A 20,541-nucleotide genomic window follows, 5' to 3' on the forward strand; every position below is an offset into this window, starting at 1 on the left:
CGGTGAGAGACGCGGGCCCAGGGTTGGGGGTGCCAGCGGCCGCTCACCCCTCGAGGGTCCATGTCTGCGTCCTCGCGGCAGTCGTTGTCCCCATGGCGCAGCAGGACACGGGCCGCGCCGGCTCCGTCCCCGTGGCAGCCGCCCTAGGCCCCGGTAACTGGGCCCCGCCATGTCCGGACCCCCCGTCTCCATGGCAACCGGGCGTCGCACCGGAAGTGGCGTAAGGGACAGGCCGGAAGCGGCTGCTGGGGCGGAAGCGGCGGCGCGATGGCGGCGGCGGCAGCGGGGAGCGGGGCCGGGAGCGGGGCCGCAGGCAGCCCCGAGGCCGCCGGCGGGAGCACCGGGGGCGGCGGGTGGCGGCGTCCCCACGGGCCGCTGCAGCGCTACTATGGCCCGTCCACCGCCGAGGCGGCCGAGGCGGCCCCGGACCCTACGGACATCAACGGGCCCCACTTCGACCCGGAGGTGTTCATGACCAAGGTGGGCACGGAGACCCCTCCCGCGGGCACCCCCACCTTGGCGAGCGCCCCGAGGGGCCCCGGGAGGTCCCCGCGGGGCCGCGTCTCGAGGGGTCTCGATGGGTGGCCCCGAGCCTGGCGGGGGAGGGACCGCAGGGTCCCCAGAGCCTTCGGGGCTCTGAGGGGACCCCAGAAAGAGCCTGCTCAAGCCCCTTGTGGATATGCTTCCCTGGGGACACTGGTTCCGTGTGGGAACGGTGCTGAGGTGCTCACCCGCAGTTAGCACTGTGCCGGGGCAGCCCTGGAAGGCAGAGGAGGCTCCTGGGGAACGCTTCCATATCCCGGGAGGAATCCAGGGGCGACAGTCAGGGATCCTGCAGGGCAGGAGAGGCTCCTGGGGAACGCTTCCGTATCTCGGGAGGAATCCAGAGGGGGCAGGCAGGGATCCTGCAGGGCAGGGGAGGCTCCTGGGGGACACTTCCATATCCCGGGAGGAATCCAGAGGGGGCACCCAGGGATCTTGCAGGGCAGAGGAGGCTCCTGGGGAACACTTCCATATTCCAGGAGGAATCCAGAGGGGGCAGGCAGGGATCCTGCAGGGCAGGAGAGGGTCTCAGACGTACTGTGGAGGGCAGCTGATCTCCAGAGGGGGCTCCAGAGGGGGCAGTTGAGGGATCCAGGGGCAGACGCGCATCCGTTGTCCCCTCAGGTGCGCAGCGAGTGTCCCCTGGGGCAGCTCCTGGCCCGCGAGGCCGCGCTGAGCCGGGAGATCCGCGCCCTGGACAGCGACATGCAGACCCTGCTCTACGAGAACTACAACAAGTTCATCTCTGCCACTGGTGAGCTGCTCCTTCTGGACCCCACTGATGGCAGCACTGGGAAATTGGGGTTTGGAAGGGTTCGCTGCGGAGCCTGCTGATGGCAGCGATAGCACAAAGGAGATTTGGGGGTGTTCACTCTGGAGCACTGGGAAATGGGGATTTGGGGGTGTCCACTCTGGAGCCTGCTGGTGGGAGTGATGGGAAATGGGGATTTGGGAATGTTCACTCTGGAGCCTACTGGTGGCGGTGATGGGAAATGGGGATTTGGGGGTGTTCACTCTGGAGCCTGCTGGTGGCAGTGATGGGAAATGGGGATTTGGGGGTGTTCACTCTGGAGCCTACTGGTGACAGTGATGGGAAATGGGGATTTGGGAATGTTCACTCTGGAGCCTGCTGGTGGCAGTGATGGGAAATGGGGATTTGGGAATGTTCACTCTGGAGCCTACTGGTGGCAGCACTGGGGAGTGGGAGTTTGGGAATGTTCACTCTGGAGCCTACTGGTGGCAGCACTGGGGAGTGGGAGTTTGGGAATGTTCACTCTGGAGCCTGCTGATGGTAGCGATGGAAAATGGGAATTTGGGGGTGTTCACTCTGAAATCTGCTGATGGCAGCACTGGGAAATGGGGATTTGGGGGTGTTCCCTCTGGCAGCACTGGGAAGCTGCCCTGGGGCGTGTGGTGGTTCCCTCTGGAGCCCAGGGACAGCCAGGGCAGTAACCAGCCTCCTCTGGGGGGTTCTGGCTGTGGTGTGTTAATCCTGGGCGGGCTGGGGGTGGCTCCCGGGCACCCGAGGGACTCAGCCCTTGGCTCGTGTCCCCCAGACACCATCCGGAAGATGAAGGTGGATTTCCGGCACATGGAGGCAGAGATGGACGACCTGGCGGCCAACATGGCGGCCATCAGCGCCTCGAGCGCCCGCGTCAGCGCCGCGCTGCAGGACCGGCACCGCCGCGGCGCCCAGCTGGCCGGTACGGAGCGGGGCCACGCGGGGGCACGCCCGGGGAGATGTATTGGGGTGAATCCGGTGGGGCAGAGGGGCAGATCCGCAGGGTGGCTGTCCCCCATGGGGGCAGACCCAGCAGATGGCCCCGTCGCGTCCCCGCCGCTGACGCCGTGTCCCTGCAGGGGTGCAGGCGCTGCTGCGGAAGCTGCAGGCGCTGGTGGAGGTGCCGGGGCGGCTGCGGCGCTGGGCGGGCACGGAGCCGGCGCGGGCCCTGCGCTGCCACGCCCGCGCCCGCGCCGTGCTGCGCCACTACCGGCACCTGCCCTCCTTCCGCGCCATCGAGGACGAGAGCCACGCCATCATGGCCGAGCTGGCCCAGCGCCTCCGCACGCGCCTCCGGTGCGTTCTGGAGCCTGCCTGTGGCGGCGCTGGGAAATGAGGGTTTGGGGGTGTTCGCTCCGGAGCCTACCGATGACTTCTGTTGCTTATTCCCTGTTTTCTGCCGTGCCACCGTTAATCCCGGGCCCTCCCGGCCACCAGGGAGGAGACGCTGGACCCCAAGGAGCTCACGGAGTGCGTGGAGATGCTGCTGCAGCTGGAGGAGCCGGCCGAGGAGCTGAGCGAGGAGTTCCTGAGCCAGGCGGGCGCGCGCCTCGAGGCCGAGCTGGCGGCGCTGGAGGCCGAGCTGCCCGCAGCCGACCCCTCGGGCACGGCCACCACGCCGCCGCCGCCCGCCTCCGACATCCTGGACTTCGTGGACCGCGGCAGCTCGGCCTTCGTGGGCACGCTGTGCCAGCTGGCCGGCTCGTACCGCGCGCTCTTCGGCGGGGACGCGGGGCGCCTGGAGCCCTTTGCCGCCGCGCTGGCCGCCCGCTACTTCGCGCTGCTGGAGCGGCGGCTGGCGCTGGAGCGCGGCCTGGGCGACACGTCCCTGCTGGTGCGGGCGCTCGACCGCTTCCACCGCCGGCTGCGCGCGCTGCTCGAGCTGCTGCCCGCCGGCGCCGACGCGGCCGCCGCGCTGGTGGCCCGGGCCGCCCGCGAGCGCGTCGACCGCTACCTGCGCGCCCTGCAGACCTTCTTCTTGGGCTGCCTGGGTGACGTGCGCCAGGCGCTGGCTGCCCCTCGGCCCCCCGGCAAAGAGGGGCCCGGCCTGCCCGACCTGCTGGCCACGCTGGCCGCCTCCGTGCTGGGCCAGCTCAAGGCCGTGCTGGCCTACGTGCAGCTCTTCACCGCCAGGGACGTGGCCTTCGCCAGCCTGCCCTACTTCAAGGTGGGGTAACACGGGGTGGGGCGCTTTGGGGGCAGAGGCCGAGGGGGCTAGGGGCATTTTGGGGGTCACTGGAGCAATCTGTGGGTGGCACAGGGCAGTTTGGAGCCCGTACAGGGCAGTTTTGGGGTGTGACCCGCCCCGCCGTTTGTGGCGCAGGGGGAGTTCTGCGTGACAGCCGTGCGTGAGGGACTGGTGGTGGCCTTCGTGCGCTGGCTGTGCCGCACCGCCCGTGGCTACGCTGATGGCCCGGCTGAGCGGGGAGCTCCCGCTGCCCCCCCAGCCCTGCTGCTGCTCCTCGCCCGCCTCTGCCTGGACTATGAGAACTCCACCATCGGCTACATCCTCACCCTCACTGATGAGCAGTTCCCACCCCAGGTGAGCCTCTGAATGGTCCTGAGGCGATCCTGCCTGTCCCCGAGGGATTTTCAGGGAGGTTCTGCCTGGCCTCAAGAGCCCCTGAAGCCCCAAGGACCTGTAAGAGGGGCAGTGATGCTGCTTCAGGCAGAATGTCCCACCTGTCCCCGATGTCCCTGTGCCCACAGGACATCAGATGTAGAGTCACAGGGAGGGGAGACATCTCCACGTGTCCCCGTGCCCCTCCTGTTCCCGGGGGTGGCAGTGCAGCAGAGGAGGTGCGGGGCTGATGCTGCCTGTGTGTGTCCCCAGGACTCGGGGCCGGCGGTGACGCCGGGGCCGGCGCTGTGCGCGGAGGCGCGGGCGGCGGCGCAGCGGCTGCTGGACCACTACGTGCAGGTGCAGGGCGCGGCCGTGGCGCAGATGCTGCGCAAGAGCGTCGAGACGCGCGACTGGCTGGGCACCGTTGAGCCGCGCAACGTGCGCGCCGTCATGAAGCGCGTGGTGGAGGACATCACCGCCATCGACGTCCAGGTCGGCTGACACCGGGGCCGAGGGGTTGCCCAAGGTCCCCGTGTGGCCCTCTGGGGACTCGGGAAGGGTGTGGGAGGCTGGCAAAGACTTTGAGGGATGCGGGGTGGTTTGGCGGGTCGCAGGAGGGGGCTGTGGGTGCTGAGGGTGTGGTGCCACCCACAGGTGGGGCAGCTCTTCGAGGAGGGGGTGAGGCGGGCGCAGAGCAGCGATTCCAGCCGGCGCGCCTTCTCCGTCTACAGCAGCTCGCGGGCACCCGGCCGCTATGCCCCCAGCTACACCCCCAGGTCAGCCCCGCCACCCCTGGGTCACCCTGTGTCACTGCCTGGGCCACCCTGGCACCCCCGGGCTCCCTGTCACTCCTTGAGTATCCACTGCATCTTCCCTGTCATCCTCTTCATGATCCCAGATTGTCCCGGGCTGTCTTAGACATTAGCTGTCCCCATATCCCCAGATTGTCCTAATGATGATCCCTGTTTGTCCCAACAATCCCTGTGTTCCTTACAACTGTCCCAGAATCCCCTGGTGATCCCCATCATCCTTGTGTCCCTCAGTTGTCTTGTCCCTCCATGTCCTGGGACCATCCTCACATTCCCCTGCCTTTCTGTCCCCAAAATCATCCCTGCATCCTCTCACCCTCTCCGTGGCCCCTAATGGTCCCTGTGTCCCTATCCCCACATCCCTGGCTCTGTCAAGTCCCTGACTGTCCCTGTGTCCATGTCCTCAGTGCCCCCATGGACACCCACCTGCTCAGCAACATCCAGAAGCTTTTCTCTGAGCGCATTGACATCTTCAGCCCTGTTGAGTTTAACAAGGTGAGGTCATGGGGACACCACCATGTCCCTAAACATCCCCTGAGGTCCCAAACTGCCCACCTTCCCATTGGCACATATCCTTGGTGTCAGGGCTCAGGGGGTCCCTGGGAGCTGATGTCCAGGACAAGGGTGTCCCTGGTGTCCCCTGCCCTAGGACTCTGACGGGAGGAGTGGGATCACTGCAGCGACCAGGCCAAGGGTGTCCATGTGCCACATGTCCCTGTGCTCAGGAGTTCCCCCTGGGGAGTGGCAGCCAGGACAAGGGTCCCTACATCCCTTGTGGACACCATCCCCGCGCCCGCGTGCCACCCGTCCCCGCTGTCCCCTCCCACAGGTGTCAGTGCTGACGGGGATCATCAAGATCAGCCTGAAGACGCTGCTGGAGTGCGTGCGGCTGCGCACGCTGGGGCGCTTCGGGCTGCAGCAGGTGCAGGTGGACGGGCACTACCTGCAGCTCTACCTGTGGCGCTTCGCCTCCGACGAGCGCGTGGTGCAGGGGCTGCTGGACGAGGTGGCCGCCAGCGCCGCCCACCGCTGCCTCGACCCCGTCCCCATGGAGCACAGCGTCGTCGAGCTCATCTGCGAGCGCGGGTAGGATCGGGGACAGGGCCGTGCCGCACGTGGGGCCCGTTACACCGCTGGGGACAGACCTGGGCCCTGTGAGTCCCCGCACATACATCAGGACGCTTTGTGTGTCCTTCCCAACATGAGGAGACCTCGTCCCCATACTGGGTTACACCATGTTGTTCAAACCCCCTTTCCCCATTGCTTCCCCAGCCCAGTGACACAGTGTCATCCCCCCAGCCTGGTGACATCCCCTTGTGCCTGGAGACAGCCCCTTTGTCACTAATAAATTATGTGTGAGTTGAATTGGCTCTTGTGTCCCTGTCTGTGCCTGGGGGCGGGAGCTGGCCCTGCACACAGGATGGGTCCCACCTGCAGCTGGGCTGACAGCACAGGGACAGGGTCTGGGCACTGAGCGATGTCCCCAATGGACCCTCAACCACGAGGGCCCCAAACCTTAAAAATCAGCCTCCAAAAATCAGCCTTAAAAATCAAAAGCCTCCATGGATGCTACAAAGTGCTGGTGAACCACCAGGGACTCAGATCTTCCGTAGGAGATCAGAAGTTCTCCCCAGACAGGACATTCTTGCCTCAAGGAATCGTCACAAAAGAGACAGACTCCAAACCCTCAATTTCTGTAACAAAAAGCTGAGAGGAGCCCAGAGATGATTAAACTCGCTTTATCCAACAGTGTTTGGCCGACTCAGAAGCTTTTGTACAAGAAATCGCGCAGATACAGACCTGGATGCACAGGACAGGCAATGGAAACACAGGCACTCCATGGATACAGACTGCAATGGATCTACAGAGCAACCCCAGCAGCACAGACACTCCACAGATACAGATCTGCACATACAGAGCAGCCCCAGCATACAGACACCAGTGTATTTAAATACAAAACTTTTTGTATTTAATTTAAAACCAAAATTTAATATTTTGTTTCTTTTGAAGAACATTCGCTGGCAAACAGCGCGTTGGCTACAGACACACAGACAGGATTGTGTCCCCTCACACAAAGCACAGTATCTACAGGGGTTTGTTGTACAGGGCTGGGCTGGGTGCAGAAGGAATGACTAAACCACCACGGACTCCTGGAATGGGAAGGCTGAGCTGGAATTTTTGGTTCAATGAAATGGGGTTGGCCAGAGTCCGGTTAGCGGCGGCTCACTAAACAGGAAGTGCTAAACAGGCCGAGACAACGAGCTGATGCTGAGCCACAGCCAAGGGTGAACAAGAGGGATTAAGGTTAAAAACATCCTCTCCAATCCCATCTGGCCTCGCAGATGGAATTTCACTGAGAAACAAAAAAAAAAATCTGCCAAAACCCTTGCAGAGTTTCTCCTATCAAGGCCTAGAGCTGGCTCACACACCTGCAGGTCCTCGGGGACATGGTCACACCTTGGTCACATCTCTCCACAGCTGGCAGAAGGTCACTGAGACCCTCACAATGTTCCTGCCCCAGCTGTGCCAACGTCAGCCACGCCCAGCTGATGGACACCACCACACAGGTGGGGAACAGAGCGACGAATCCCTTTGGGATTGCAGGAGATGAAGAGCACACCTGGGAAGACCTTCCTGAGAAGAGCAGTGGAGCAGGCCGGACTGTGCCCCGGTGCAGTGGTCCCTGGCTGGCACTGGCCTCGAGGGCAGCACAGACGTACAACTGAGGAAGGGCAGGGCCTGACAGGCCTGTGTGACAGACAGGGGGGATCCCACAGCTTCAGGTGACACCCCTCACCCGCTGAAGGTCTGAGTCCATGCCAGCTCCGAGCTAAGAGTACAAGAGAGGCACTTCCCGGGGCAGCGCCTCGTGGCTCGGCCTGACAGAAACCAGCCCCGCAAACCGAGGCGCAGGAACCCAGGAAAAGCTGCCATTTATTCAATGCTAGAACCTAAATACTTAAAGTGAAGAGTGACTCCTTCCTCACCTGGAGACAGGAAGGCACACCTGCTGCACACCCACGCTCACCTCAGGGCTTCTTGAGGCCGCAGGGCAGCCCCAGGGCTGGCTTGGCTGCCACGGTGGGCGGGGAGTGCCACACGGCCGAGCTCGTGCGCTTGAAGTAGCGGGGTTTGTTCTTGTAGAAGATGTCCTCCAGCTTGGGGCTGGGGATGGCCCCGAACAGCGCGTCCACGTCCGGGGGGTTGTAGTACTGCCGGATCACAGCCTGGCTGAGCAGATTCCCTGCAGGAACAGATGAGGCTCGCGTTAATTTTGTTACTTGGGATTGCTGTGTAGGCTGTTGTATGTGGCGTGTCCCCGCTCTGTTCATCTCTCAGCACTCCAAGGCAGCTTAGCAGTGTATTTGTCCCCCATCACGTTGTGACAAGATCCCCAGGTGGTGGAGGAGCCCCCAATTCCACATTCCACATAGAATCATGGAATGGTTTGAGTTGGAAGGGATTTTAAAACTCATCTAAGTTCCAACACCCTGCCATGGGCAGGGACACCTTCCACTAGACCAGGTTGCTCCAAGCCCCTGCCCAGTCTTGGACACAGCAGTACTCACGTCATGCTGGATACTTTAAACTCCTCCAGGCAGGAGGAACTGGACAAAACCCCACAGCAGCTCCCACAGTCTGCTGGGGGTCCTGGACACACACATCCCCCTCCACACACATACCAGTGGCCCAGGCAGGGACGGGCTTGCGCGGCTGGCTCTCGTCATCTGTCGAGTCGTCGCTGTTCAAGTCCATCCCGTAGTCGTTGGAGCTTGCCAAAGGCACCTTGAATTCCTTCCTGCTCTGTGGAGTCATCTCGTACGAGTTGCAGGCAGAGGAGTTCTAGAAGGGAAATACATTCCACAGGTGTTGGATGCAGCAGCACCATCAGGCTCCAAGCTACAGCAGCACCAGCTTGTCCCCATCCCTGCTCTCATAGCAAACCCGGAGTCTGGCAGGTCTCAACTTGGGACCCGAGAGCTTGACCCAAGTTCCAAAGTTGTGACCCAATGATGGCTGTGCATGGCCTTCTCCTGTTTAATTAGGCTGATTAATTTGCCATCTGTGGCATGAGCACACGGCAGTAGATTAATCTAATGGGTCTAACAGAACAGAGCTCCAGCCAAGCCAAGGTTAGCTGGAGGTTTTATGTCGCTGGAGCAGAGTCACATGCTTTAAACACTCTGCAACCCAACTTGATTAATGATATAAAACTGCTAATTACTGTACAGAGAACCTGCCCACCAGCTCAGCCAAATTCAGCTCACACTAATGGGAGCTGCACGGGCAGAAAGTGTAAGGGCAGGAGAAAACCTTCAAGTGCAAATTTCAGGTTTTTTCAACTGGCATTTTTCAGCAGAAATTCTATTTTCAATCAGGAAATGAGTCTCTGGAGAGTTGGACACAGTTGTCCTTCCCCAGCAGAGACCCCCTTCATGGCTTTGTGTCCAGTGACATTAACTCCCACCCACTGGTCCTGCACTTAAAGATTAGGATTCTGAGCATTGCAAGGAGACAAGAGCCTCCTGTTGGCTGTCAATGTTCAGGACACGAACACACACGCCCTCAGGATTCTCCCGAGCCAAACCACCACCATTCCACAGGCTCTGCTGCCGCCTTGTGGTTGTTCCCAAATTTGACCCGAAATAAAACCCAGCACTTTCTGCCCCTGAGGTCCTTCCCGTATTTAAGAGGCACTTAAGACAGCTCCAACTGTTGCTGTCTTACCCACAGCCAGGAACCCTGCCCAATCTCTCCTGCTTCCCTTCCCTCTGTCATTGAAATATGCACAGTCAACCCTAGACAACCAGGATTTAAAGAATTCCTGTGTTATAGAAAAGGCAGATAAAAGCAGAGGGTGGAACTGCCCAAGGCAAGAGTGGGTCAGTGCTGGGACTAAACTCTGCTGTCACCCCTAAGGACTCATCCCCAGTTACCTCTTTGTTCTCCTGGAGTGGTGCCCGGGCATTGTCTTTGGCCTTTTGCTCCTCTGACAGTTTCTTCTGCTCTTCCTCCTTCCTCTTCTTCTCTGCCAGCATCTGCTGCTCCCTCTGCCAAGCGACACCCACGGGATTACCCTTAGGGACCACACTGCCAACCCAGCCACCCATCTTTGTGGCAGGCAAAATAGTCAGGCACTGCATTATTGCTGCTCCCTGTGCTGCTGAGGAGCACTTGGGACATGGTGCAGCTTCCTCAGAAGGGCACAAACACACTGACCCCCATGCCAGAGCATCAGCTGCCTTTCCCTGACAAAGCCAGGGTTCCCACCTTGGAAAACTTGCTGCTGACTTTATCTTGAGGCTATAAAAGCCAGAAACCAGCTGACCACCTGCAGAAGTCTGTGCTACTGATCTTGGCCTCCTTCTAGACTAGTAAACAGTATTTTTAGAGGCCAAGTCTCCCCATGGTACCGTAACAGTGCCACACAAGTCTGACTTCCTGCTCACAAGGGCCCCTGAAGGTCTTCAGGGCTCCCCACAGCATCCCAGCTGAGCTGCTGCAACAGCAACAGCTGCTGAGGCCACACTGTGTGGCTCTATCCCTTCCCAAAAATCAGCCACTTACCTCCTTCTTCTCCATCTCCATCCGGAGCCGCTCCTTAGCAGCTGCTTCCTCCTTCTGCAGGCGGGCAGCCTTCTCCTGCTGCTCCCGGAGCCTGGGAAGCACAGCACAGCCCCTCACTCCCAGAACCACACCAGGGCCCTCCCTCGCTCACAGCTCTTCAGGCACTCCCCACCACACTCCTGACACCCCTGAGCCCGGAGTTCCTCCTTGGAAGCTCAGCACAGCAACAGTCCAGAGCTGTGCTGCCAGGTCACTGCAGCTCCCTGCTGCTCCAGCCTTCCACTCTTGCCCTCTGCTCTGGCTGCACTTCAATCCCATCCCAGAACTTGGTACATAAACGGGGATTTTGCCTTACTTTTCTGCCTGGATCCGCTCCTGCTCCCTCTTCCTCTCCAGTTCTCTCTCTGCAGCCAACTGTCTCTCCCGCTCCTGTTCTGCCTGCCTCTGCTCAGCGATCTTCCGGGCACGCTCCTGCTCCTCTTCCCTCTTCTTCTGCATCAGCTCCCTGCGCCGCCGCTCCTCCTCCTCCTGTAAGCCCAGGCAGGAGTCACTCACCCGGCAGGAGCAGGCTCCAGGGGAAACACCAGGAACTTCTCACTTGACCCAAATCCCCATCGCTACACAGCAGGGAAATGTCTCAGGGGTAAATTCCCAGTGCCCAAGGCAGGCGGATCCCCCGTCCAGCTCTGCCCGTGGGACAGAACAGGCCCACACACACACCTGCTGCAAAACTCTTTGTCTCCTGGCCTCCTCCTCTTGTCTGCGCCGGGCCTCAGCTTCCTCCATTTTCCTGGCAGCCACCCTCTTCTTGATCTTCTCCTCTGCCAGCCTTTCTTCCCGCACCTGGAGCACACACAGACCCAGTCTCAGGTAGGACAGCACAGCAGGACCCCTCACAGGGCAAACCCTCCCCCCTTTTCCCTCAGCAACCAAGAGGGCCTGGGCTCTGTTTAAAAAAGGTCATATTTAGGGCAATGACCTTGTTTTGCATCTTCCCGGGAAGAGCTGACCCCATCCTGGGGTTTACACATCCAGTCCCACAAAGCCATTGGAACATAACCTCAGAGCCATGCAATCAGACAGGCAGCTGGGATTAATTAATGCAGACAAATGACCACTAGGCCCCTGCACAAATTCCCTGGAAGTGTGGGATCTGAGGAAGGCTCTGGAGGAAGGATGTTTGCTTTCCCCTGTCCAGCTATCAATTATTCAGCTGGGAAAAGCAGCAAATAAAACCTCGTGGCCATTAGGCCACCTTTATCTACTGCAAGCCCTTCTCCCATCTACCAGAGCATTAATAAAGCTCATTTAGATTCCTGATTATAGAAAAACAGGAGTTCAGCTGCCATTTGCTGTAGCCAGAGAAAGGCTGTCCCTAGGATCATCAAGGCTCTGGAAAGTTCTTTATTCAATTACTCTACGGTTCAGCCTCTAGAATCCAAGCAGCCTCCGTGCCCTTCTTTCCAGAGAACACATTTCTGTGGTGCCAGCTGCCTCAGTGGCTACTGCTTGTCCTAAAAAAGCTCTGCAGGGGCCGTACCTTCTCGGTCTTCTCATCAAACAGCGCAATCTTCTGCTCGATCTTCCTCCTCCTCCTCTCCTTCTCCATCTCCTCCGCCCGCTCCCGGGCTTGCAGCACCTTGCGCAGGCGTTCCTCGCGCTTCCTGAGGACACAGCCCGGCTCAGCGTCGTGTTCCAGCCAGGTGAGCTCCCCCCCAGCTCAGCACAAGGCCAAAAAGACACAGCAGGAAATTCAGTGGCCCAAATTCCACATTCATTTAAGCACCAGCCATGCTTAAGCTCTGTCAGAAAGTGGGGAGTCAAGACAAAAAGCTGCACCAGTGGGCAGCCAGGACAGTCAATGCTTTGTATCAGCATTCCAGGGATACCCCAAGGACAAACACTGCCTGTGTCCACAGGAGTTTCTGCTGCTTGCACAGTTCCTGCAAGACAAAACACCTGGACACAGGAACCTACAGGTGGCCGAGAGCAGTGTGACCACATGCACTCACAGCTTCGCCTCTCCGAGTCGCCGTTTCTTCTCCTCCTCCATCTTTTGCCTTCTCAGCTGCTCAGCTTCTTGCTTCTTCCGCAGAGTCTCCAGCTTCTGCCTCTCCTTTTCCTGAGGGGAATTGAATGTCATTGTACCCGGTGGCCAGCGCTCTTTCCCACCTCAGCCACTTGGGCAAGGGCCCAGAGGTGACAGCGAGGAGCTGCGGGCAGGAATGTGGGATGGTGACAGCCCTGGAGCAGAGAGCTCAGGCGGCCTGTGACCTGGTCATGAATGGTCACGGGCAAGGAAAACACCGGTGTGAACCTCAGGGAGCAAGAGGAGAAACTGGAGTGTTGAACCAGGAGCATCAGCTCTGGAAGCCCGGGCAGCATCCTCAGGGACTGCAGGCAGCCAGCCCCGTGCTTTCTTTTGGTGCAAAGGAGCCACCGAGCAGCGCTAATGCCTGGCACGGCTCCCGCTTCCTGCGGCGAGCGCGGGGACAGATGGAGCTCCAGGAAACACCTTGAGCTCCTGCTGGCGCCGGCGCCTCCCACCAGGCTCGCTCTGCTGGTGAACCACGAGCACTCCGAGAGCTCCCAGCCTGCTCCAGCCAGAACCAGGAGCTTTCTCCTCGTTCTCCTGACCCAGCCTAGGCATGCTGTCAGCCAGGGGAGCAAGATCCAGCCACCACTACAACCACAGCAAATGGACTGACATCGACCCACTCCACACCAAAGCAGGCCCGGTCTCAGCACAAACCCACAGATCAGCACGGGCATTATCCATGGGAATGCTTCCACTGGGCTCCATGCTGTAAATGCTTGGTGCAGTCAGCATCCAAACTGGTTAATATAAAACTAACAATTATATCTTACTGCTCTGCTGCTATTTCGTTATGTTTAGCTCCCACATGGAAAAACTCCCGAGGGGGAGCTGCCTGCACTGGAATGAAACCTAAATCATTCCACGAACTGACAGCAGCAGAGGAAGCACTCTCTAGCCACAAGACTCTTTTCTCATCCTATTAACTCCTTTGTAGTACTGACACTAACATCAGCAGGGGCTCAGTGAGATTGAAGCTGGAATCTTTCACTGCTTCCCAGTGGCCTTCCCTGACCTGCTGGAGCACAGCCAGCCTCTGAGCAGAGCTCTAGGAAGCTCTGCCAATAGGCTGCTAGATGCAGGAATACCAATTCCTGCATCCTGCCCCCCTCCTTCTCCCTCTCCCGCAAGGGGGAACCAGCCCCAGAGCTGCCTACTTTGCAGGTGAGTTGTTGGGTATCAGGAGTATGAGCAATTCCTGCTTGGCACACAGCTTCCAGCGCAGCTCTGAGTGAATCCAGGAAGCTACGCCCTTGTCTAGAACCAGCTCTCAAATCCCTCCCTCCCAAACTGCTCCTGGCTTGGAAAACCAGAGCCTTGGAAAGCTCCCTGGGGTAGTGCAGAAGCACCTGCCTGCAGCCAGCCAAGGTGTGCTGCTGGTCCCAAGAGTGATAGTGATGCCTGCTCGAGCTGGACACCAGCAGTTGTCTGACTGGCCCTACATCCAGGACAGCCTGATGTTTTCTCCTGCCTCAAGGGTTTGGAAAACCTCCAAAGTTTGAATTTAAGAGGTATTTGCTCAATCTCACTCATGAGAGAAGTCCTAGAAAGGAGACCTGGGATCAGGCCAGACCTTAGAAAAGGAGACCTGGCTTCAGTTATCAATACAGCTCAACATCCACAATCCACTCAATTTCTGTTTCCCAGTTTCCATCTCTGACTGTTACTTGCCAATAGCTCAGGGGAACGATGCAGGTATAAAGCTTGGAGCTCAAATTGGAATTCTTCAAGCCGACTAACCCCAATTTGATTTATTTAAGTGTAAACAGACCACTTCAAATCACTCTGTTTCAAATGGGTTGCAAAGCTCCTCTCATAGCTGCACTTTAAGTTAGGCACTTAGTGAAACCACCATGTACTGGCTTAGAGCAGAGCCTCCTCTTACCTTGGGATCAGCCTGGAGAGGGGTGTTGTACCTGATGAAGGATTTTATGACTCCGTTCCTCCCCACAGAGCTCGGTGTCATGAGGAGCTGGTTCTTCTGCACGGTGTGCAGGAACGTTTTGAACGGGCGTGCCACCTGCGGGAGGAACAGCAAAGTGTGAGTGGGATGAGTAAAAAAGGGTCGTGGTGAGGCAGTCCAGGGTTACGAGGATCTCACCTTGCTGGCTGGGAGGACTGGGGATGGGGTCTTCTTCCTGAGAGGAGACAGCCCTCCCTCCTCTGCCTGCTGGTGGTCGTAGCGCTCATCCACGGCTCTCTTGTAGCTCGGCTTCCTCCTGTGAGATAGCACAGGCCATCACACCAGGCAAATCCTCCTCCTGCCTCCAAGGCAGGCAGGAAAGGGCCATAAACTATCCTGGGCGTGAGAGAGATTCCAGTGTGGGCAGACCATGGCACAGGCGGCCCTGAGAAGCTGTGGCTGCCCCACCCCTGGAAGTGTCCAAGGCCAGGTCGGACAGAGCTTGGAGCAACCTGGGACAGTTGAAGGTGTCCTTGCCTAGGGCAGGGGGTGGCACTGGATGGGCTTTAATGTCCCTCCCAACCCAAATCAGTCTGTGATTCCAAGATCGTGCATGCACAGTAAGCCAATAAATAAAATCCTAATGTAATAGAAAATAAAAATTAAATCACAGAATCACGGAAGCAGGAAAAACTTAATTGCCAACATTTCACAAATACCGAAGGCCAGTGAACAACATCCCAGCACTGAACCTGTTTGGAACAGGACCACAGCCTGCCCAAGACACTTCCAACCAGGACATACCTGGCACTCTGGGGTGGCTCCAGGGTCTCCCCCTTCTTATTTAAGTTGTTTTCTGAAAGAGAACAGTTACACAGTGAGTTCTAGCAGGAAAAAATCCCCCCAGCACATGTTTGACAGCAGAGAAGGGATGTAGCAGCTCAAGGAACAGCAAAGCCACCTGCATGAGTGGGCACAGCAGGACCTGGCTCACATGGCACCGCTCCCACCTGGAAACTCCAGACAAAGCAGAGCTGCCCAAAGCTGTCTGGGTTCTGCACAGCTTCAGCAACAGAGCTCAGCTGGGCCTCCCACAACCCTCCAGCCTCATTATAACCATCTCCATGTGCTTGCCAGGATGGAAATAACTCCAGCACAGAGTTTTCTCACTGCTAATTGTCTGAAACAAATCCCTGCTCATCAAACATTAATTAATCTTTCAAACTGAGCTCTCAAATTAACCAGTCAATCTTTCCAGCTTCCCAGCCAGCCTCCCAAAATGATAACTTCCCAAAGTGCTGCCCCCAAACCCTCTGGAATTACCACTGCTGTTCTCCTCCTGGGGCTGCCCGTGTTTGCTGACTGTGTGGGAGCGAAGAGACATCCGAGGGTTTTGGAAATCCTGTGGGAAAAGCAAAGGGTTTTCAGGACAGTCACACATGGAAACTGCTCCTGGTTCAGATCGTGGGGGGGTTCTGACACGGGTACGGACAGCAGCGCTACCAGGGAATGCCAAACCAGCTCTTGGCAAAGGTCTGGGTGCTGCACCATCAGGAGAGGCAGGGACATTAACACGAGCATCTGCGCTGCTTAAACTCAACCAGCTCATCAACTATTAAGGCCAGGAGCCTTCCAAGCTGTAAATCTGTGCTGCTGGAGCTCTGGCCAGAGCCAGCGTGCCCATTTCCCTGAGCAGCGCCGAGTGGGGAGCCTGGAGACAGCAGGCGAATGGCTCATTTCCATGATTTATCTGTTTGTTATGGGATGCCCATCGCTGCTCTGCCTCTGCACTTAGGCTCTGCTAGGATAATGGGTTGTGGTTCTGGAATTGCTCTCTCCTAGCAGCACCAGCATTACCTCCTGGTCAGCACTCCACAGCGCTGCACTGGGAAGAGAAGAAAAGGGAGTGATGGAGAATTCATCCTCCCCAATTGCTTCTGCAGGGCCTAGAAAAACTGACTTTGAGTTTCTGCACTCTCATAACAGCTCTCCATGTTTTCACAAGTGCTTCAGGTCACTGCTTTGCTCCATTAATTCAGGCTCTGCTCACTGAAATTCACTCTGAACAAAACACTGACATGATCCCAGGATTACTTCCTCAGTGAGGATTGTGGAGGGAAAGGCGTTGACCTCAAAAATATTCCCAAATTTCCATGTGTGTCCAAACTAACAAGCGTTGAACTACCTGCAGGACTGATCAAAAGGTCAAAAGAAGCTTTAAAAGTACAGTGTGCAAACCATGGCACCAGCTGAACCAAACTTCCCTGAACTGTAAGGTTTTTTAATCTGTAAAGACTGAGGACTGAATCTTCACACCACGATCTCTAGCAAGAGGTTAAGAAGGAAGAGCCAAGCAGGACTCAACCCCGAGGTCAGGCTCAGGGTTGTGTGCAACAATTTCAACAGATTTAGGAAAACGACAGAGCAAAGTCAGAGAATCTTGGCAAGCATCCGAGCCTGTAACACCCTTCTGACAGAGCACCTGCACCCAAAGCCATGGGTCACGAGTCATTTCCCAAAGAAAACATTGCTGGTTTTGGTTTTGCTGGTTCTGAAATGTTGTGATTAAGGCTTGCCCTAGTCTGAGTGGCAGAACCACAGAGGCTCGGATGGGCTCGTGCACCTCTAAGCCAGATGCTCTGTGCCCTCCTCACTCACTGCTACAGGTTACAAACTCTGGCAATCCACAGCCAGAGCTCCCAAATTTCCCAATAAAGTGTAATTCCACACATTTTTCTCCCAAATCCACACAGGCACAAATGCTTTTAATCCCTGTCCAAGTCTTACCAGCTTGGAGGGGGTGGAGGGTCCAGGAGGAGGCCTAGGAAAAAAAAGAAAGACAAAAGGAGATGTGCTTAGCAAAACTGAGGAAACTGGGAAGCCGCTTGGATTTCACACCAAGAATGGCAGTGGAAAAGTCCTGCGAGCAGGGAAGTGAGAATAAATAAATAAATAAATGAATAAATAAATAACAGAGCATTCTCACCCAGTTCTGACAACGGTTTCCTCATCCTCTGGCACACTTATGGAGCTGGAGGCTGTGGGAGAGGAAAAAACACACCTGAGCTGTAAGGCTGGGGTGCAGCCAAGGATCTGGTGGGACAAGGAGCTCCAGACACTGCAGAAGGGTTTGTGCTGCCCTGGGGCAGGGCGGGGCACGGGAGCACACCCAGGTGGCACTGCAGGAACACGGCCAGCAGCTCCAGTGCAGGAAAGCAGCTTTCAATTATGGATGAGCTCAGGGTGATATTCCATGAGCTGGCATTACTGGGCCTTGGGCTTATCTGCAGGGACCTGACTGGACATCAATAGCAGTTACAGCCAGACTTATTTACAGTGGGAAAGCTGCTTCCCAAGACAGCATTCCAGCTGGCTCTGCTGCACTGAGCTCAGGAGCTCTGTCCCAGCCAGAACCTGCCATGAATAACCACAAAATCAAACAACCAGAGACTGCTTGGGGTGGGAAAGGACCTTAAAGCTCATCTAGTCCCACCCCCTGCCTTGGACAGGGACACCTTGCACTAGCCCAGCTTGCTCCAAGCTCTGTCCAACCTGGCCTTGGACACTTCCAGGCATAGAGCAGCCACAGCTTCTCCATCAACACGTGCCAGGACCTTGCCTCCCTCAAATGGTGGAATTCTCTCCATATATCCCATCTAAATTTCCCCTTTTTCAGTTTGAACCTGTTTCCCCCTGTCCTGTCACACCAGTTCCTGATGAAGAGTCTCTCTCCAGCTTGTGTGTTTAATAATTCCAGCAGTTTAGATGAGACTGTCCTAGCCTAAATCTGCCTCTACAACCAACTGTAAAATTGTGGGAGACTTTTAATCTACAAAGTCCAGCCTCGAAATCCCCTTCTCAAACAAACTCTAGAACCGGCAGCCGGATCCTGCTAAGGAGAAGGTAACTGGTGGGAATTTCACCTTGCAGGAAACAGGAAGGGCTTTAGGAGAATCCATCATCCCTTTTGGCTCCCCAAATCCTTCTCAGCTTTGCCAGCTGTCCGGACAGAAATGGGAAGAGCAGCAGACCAGAGGAGCTGCGGCTGCCCCATGTCTGGAAGCATCCAAGGCCAGGTTAGATGGGGCTTGGAGTGACCTGGGTAATCTTTAAGGTCCTTCCAATGGAACCATCCTGGGATTCCAGGATTAACGACTTCTCACAGCAAATCAGCAATGATTAAAGATACATTGAACCAGAGACACTGAGGCTGACCTCCCAGGTGATTTACAAGGCTGAATTCAGTTACCTGCGTTCCTGTACTCACGGGGGGGGGGGGGGGGGGCTCCAGAAAGCCAGGGAGGACTTCCATGAGGAACTGCAGCCTGTCTAGCCCAGGAAGCTCAGCTACCACCTCCACCCTGCAGACCCAGCAAGCAGAATCCCCCCCATGACACCCAAACTCACCATCCACAGAGCTGGAGGACACGGATCTCTTCTGAGCCGCCCTCTTCTTGCCCGCTGCCCGGGCGGTGGATGCCCGGATCATGCTCTCCCTCTTGCTGGCCAGGGAGTATTTCTCTGCCAGGGAGGTTCTGCGGCTCAGGGAGGTTTTCCCCATCAGGCTGCGGCGCACGGAGCGCCGGCTGAGCCTGGAGCCGGTGGGAGTCCCCGGGCTGCTCCCCAGGGGCTGGGAGGGCTCCTGAGCCCAGCTGTGTTCCCGTGGGGAGCCATCACCCTCCTTCAGTTCAGCCCCTGGGCTCAGGGTGACGGTGACATTGGCTGTCCCCGCTGGCTGTGGCTCGGGCACGGCCCGGCTGGCCTCGGGAGTGCAGGGCACCACCAGCTCAGGGGCCGTGGGCGCCAGCGGTGGTTTGGGAGCACCGTGTTCCTCGGGAGAGGCGCTCCCTGAGCTCGTGGGCAGCAGCTCTGCTCCGCTCCTCTGGAGAGGCACTGCAGTACCAACGCGGTCAGCTTCCACCCAGGGATCCTTCCCTGCTGCCTGCAGGGCAGAAGGGGTCTCAGGAACCACCTTGGAGCTTCTGGCACAGGCCGCAGCCCGGGATCGCGTCACACGCTGTGGTGGAGAGTCTTCCTTGGCCTCGGCCCTGCTGAGTTCCAGGTTTTCTTTGTTCTTGAGGCGCTGAGAAGATCGCACGGAAGGTCTGCTGCTGCCATTCCTCCTCCTGGAGAGGCTGATCACAGGAACAGTGGGTGAGATGGGAACAGGAGTCGGGAACAGCCCCAAGTCCTTCCATGCACACACACACGGAGCCAAAACACCTGGGATGGGCCCAGGAGACAGAGAGCTGCACAAAGCAGCTAATGCAGACAGCGTTTAAGGGATGCAATGGCTTTAAAGCAGAAAGATAATAGACAGAGACACGGGGACACAGAACCAGGCAACAGTAAAAGCACTTCTCGTGAGAATCGAAATCCAGTGTTCTTCGGCCGAGAGTGCCCCAGACACACGGTCAGACCAGATCTTTAACACCAGCGGGGCGAAGGAAGGGGAACTCCCGCCGGACAAAGCAGGGCATCACCAGGACATCCTCCGAGGAGGGCATTGTTTCCCCGAACCCTCGGCAGCAGGTCTGTTCAGCCTCGTACGGGCTCCCTCCCTTCTCTAGGCCCCGAGGACACTCTCTGCGCTCCCCCTTTCCGCAGCCCATCCCGAACGGGGCTCCCCGATCCCCGCTCCCGCCGCCCCTCACCGCTTCCTGCCGGGCTCCTGCTCCTCCTGTAAGGCCGACAGCCGCTTCCTCCGCTGCCGTTTCTTCTGCGACGGCGTCTTGGGCATCAGCTCGAGCTCCTCGCTGTAGTTGCTAGAGAGGAAGGGGAGATCAAGGCGGGATCAGAGCCAAGGGCAGCCGGTACGGGCCGGGGCCTAGCGGGGAGCGGGATGCGGGTACCTGACAAACATCTTGACCGCCTCCTCGTAGATTTCATCCAGCCACACCATATCGGTCTCGTCCACCTGCCGCAGGAACTGGGCCAGGCGCCGGTCGCCCTCTGAGGGCAGCTCCATGGTCCGCGCCGCGACCGCCGCTGGCCCCATGGCCGCCGCGGCCGCCCTCGCCGCCATCGCTCCAGCGCCAACGGCCGCGCGCGCGCGGCACGCCGTTCAAACGCGGCCCCGCCCCCCGGCCGCAGCCAATCACCGCCCGCCGCCCCCCACGGCCCGCCCTTCCCATTGGCCGCCGAGGGAAGGGCTCGCACTCGGCGCCGCTCTGCTTGCCCGTCTCTATGCTCCTGGAGGACTCGGCTCAGAAGGCGGGGCTTGGGGAGGCGGGGCCACAGGCCGTTGACTTTAAAAGCTAGGGGTGATGGACGGGCAAA

At 58.2% G+C, this 20,541-nt stretch overlaps 2 protein-coding genes across 2 annotated transcripts; one reads left to right on the plus strand and one right to left on the minus strand.

The window, feature by feature from the left end:
* The first annotated feature begins 217 nt into the window (after positions 1–217).
* On the plus strand, positions 218–6,061 carry VPS51 (VPS51 subunit of GARP complex). The gene is made up of 10 exons (XM_038138215.1): positions 218–480; positions 1,168–1,297; positions 2,100–2,246; positions 2,404–2,620; positions 2,762–3,491; positions 3,648–3,866; positions 4,158–4,379; positions 4,542–4,663; positions 5,104–5,191; positions 5,526–6,061. The coding sequence occupies exons 1-10, from the start codon at positions 268–270 to the stop codon at positions 5,784–5,786; spliced, it is 2,349 nt and encodes a 782-aa protein (XP_037994143.1). The 5' UTR covers positions 218–267; the 3' UTR covers positions 5,787–6,061.
* A 133-nt stretch (positions 6,062–6,194) lies between these two features.
* LOC119701525 (inner centromere protein) lies at positions 6,195–20,301 on the minus strand. The gene is made up of 17 exons (XM_038138293.1): positions 20,115–20,301; positions 19,917–20,027; positions 18,670–19,397; positions 17,249–17,300; positions 17,050–17,083; positions 15,586–15,664; positions 15,067–15,118; positions 14,461–14,578; positions 14,245–14,379; positions 12,277–12,386; positions 11,805–11,928; positions 10,985–11,107; positions 10,620–10,792; positions 10,265–10,355; positions 9,634–9,747; positions 8,380–8,539; positions 6,195–7,940 (listed from the first exon to the last, which is right to left on the minus strand). The coding sequence occupies exons 1-17, from the start codon at positions 20,285–20,287 to the stop codon at positions 7,726–7,728; spliced, it is 2,592 nt and encodes an 863-aa protein (XP_037994221.1). The 5' UTR covers positions 20,288–20,301; the 3' UTR covers positions 6,195–7,725.
* Between the last annotated feature and the right edge of the window lie 240 nt (positions 20,302–20,541).

The sequence above is a fragment of the Motacilla alba genome, chromosome 5 (genome assembly GCF_015832195.1).
Source record: "Motacilla alba alba isolate MOTALB_02 chromosome 5, Motacilla_alba_V1.0_pri, whole genome shotgun sequence".
Taxonomy (NCBI): Eukaryota; Metazoa; Chordata; class Aves; order Passeriformes; family Motacillidae; genus Motacilla; species Motacilla alba.

Excerpts from the sequence above, each read along its gene's own strand:
- VPS51 (XM_038138215.1), top strand. The coding sequence starts at position 268 with ATGGCGGCGGCGGCAGCGGGGAGCGGGGCCGGGAGCGGGGCCGCAGGC. Across the intron at positions 1,298-2,099 it reads CAAGTTCATCTCTGCCACTG|ACACCATCCGGAAGATGAAG; the intron begins GTGAGCTGCTCC and ends CGTGTCCCCCAG. Across the intron at positions 5,192-5,525 it reads GCCCTGTTGAGTTTAACAAG|GTGTCAGTGCTGACGGGGAT; the intron begins GTGAGGTCATGG and ends CCCCTCCCACAG.
- LOC119701525 (XM_038138293.1), bottom strand. The coding sequence starts at position 20,287 with ATGGCGGCGAGGGCGGCCGCGGCGGCCATGGGGCCAGCGGCGGTCGCG. Across the intron at positions 15,119-15,585 it reads CCAGGAGGAGAACAGCAGTG|AAAACAACTTAAATAAGAAG; the intron begins GTAATTCCAGAG and ends GTTCTCTTTCAG. Across the intron at positions 8,540-9,633 it reads CACTCCAGGAGAACAAAGAG|AACTCCTCTGCCTGCAACTC; the intron begins GTAACTGGGGAT and ends TTTCCCTTCTAG.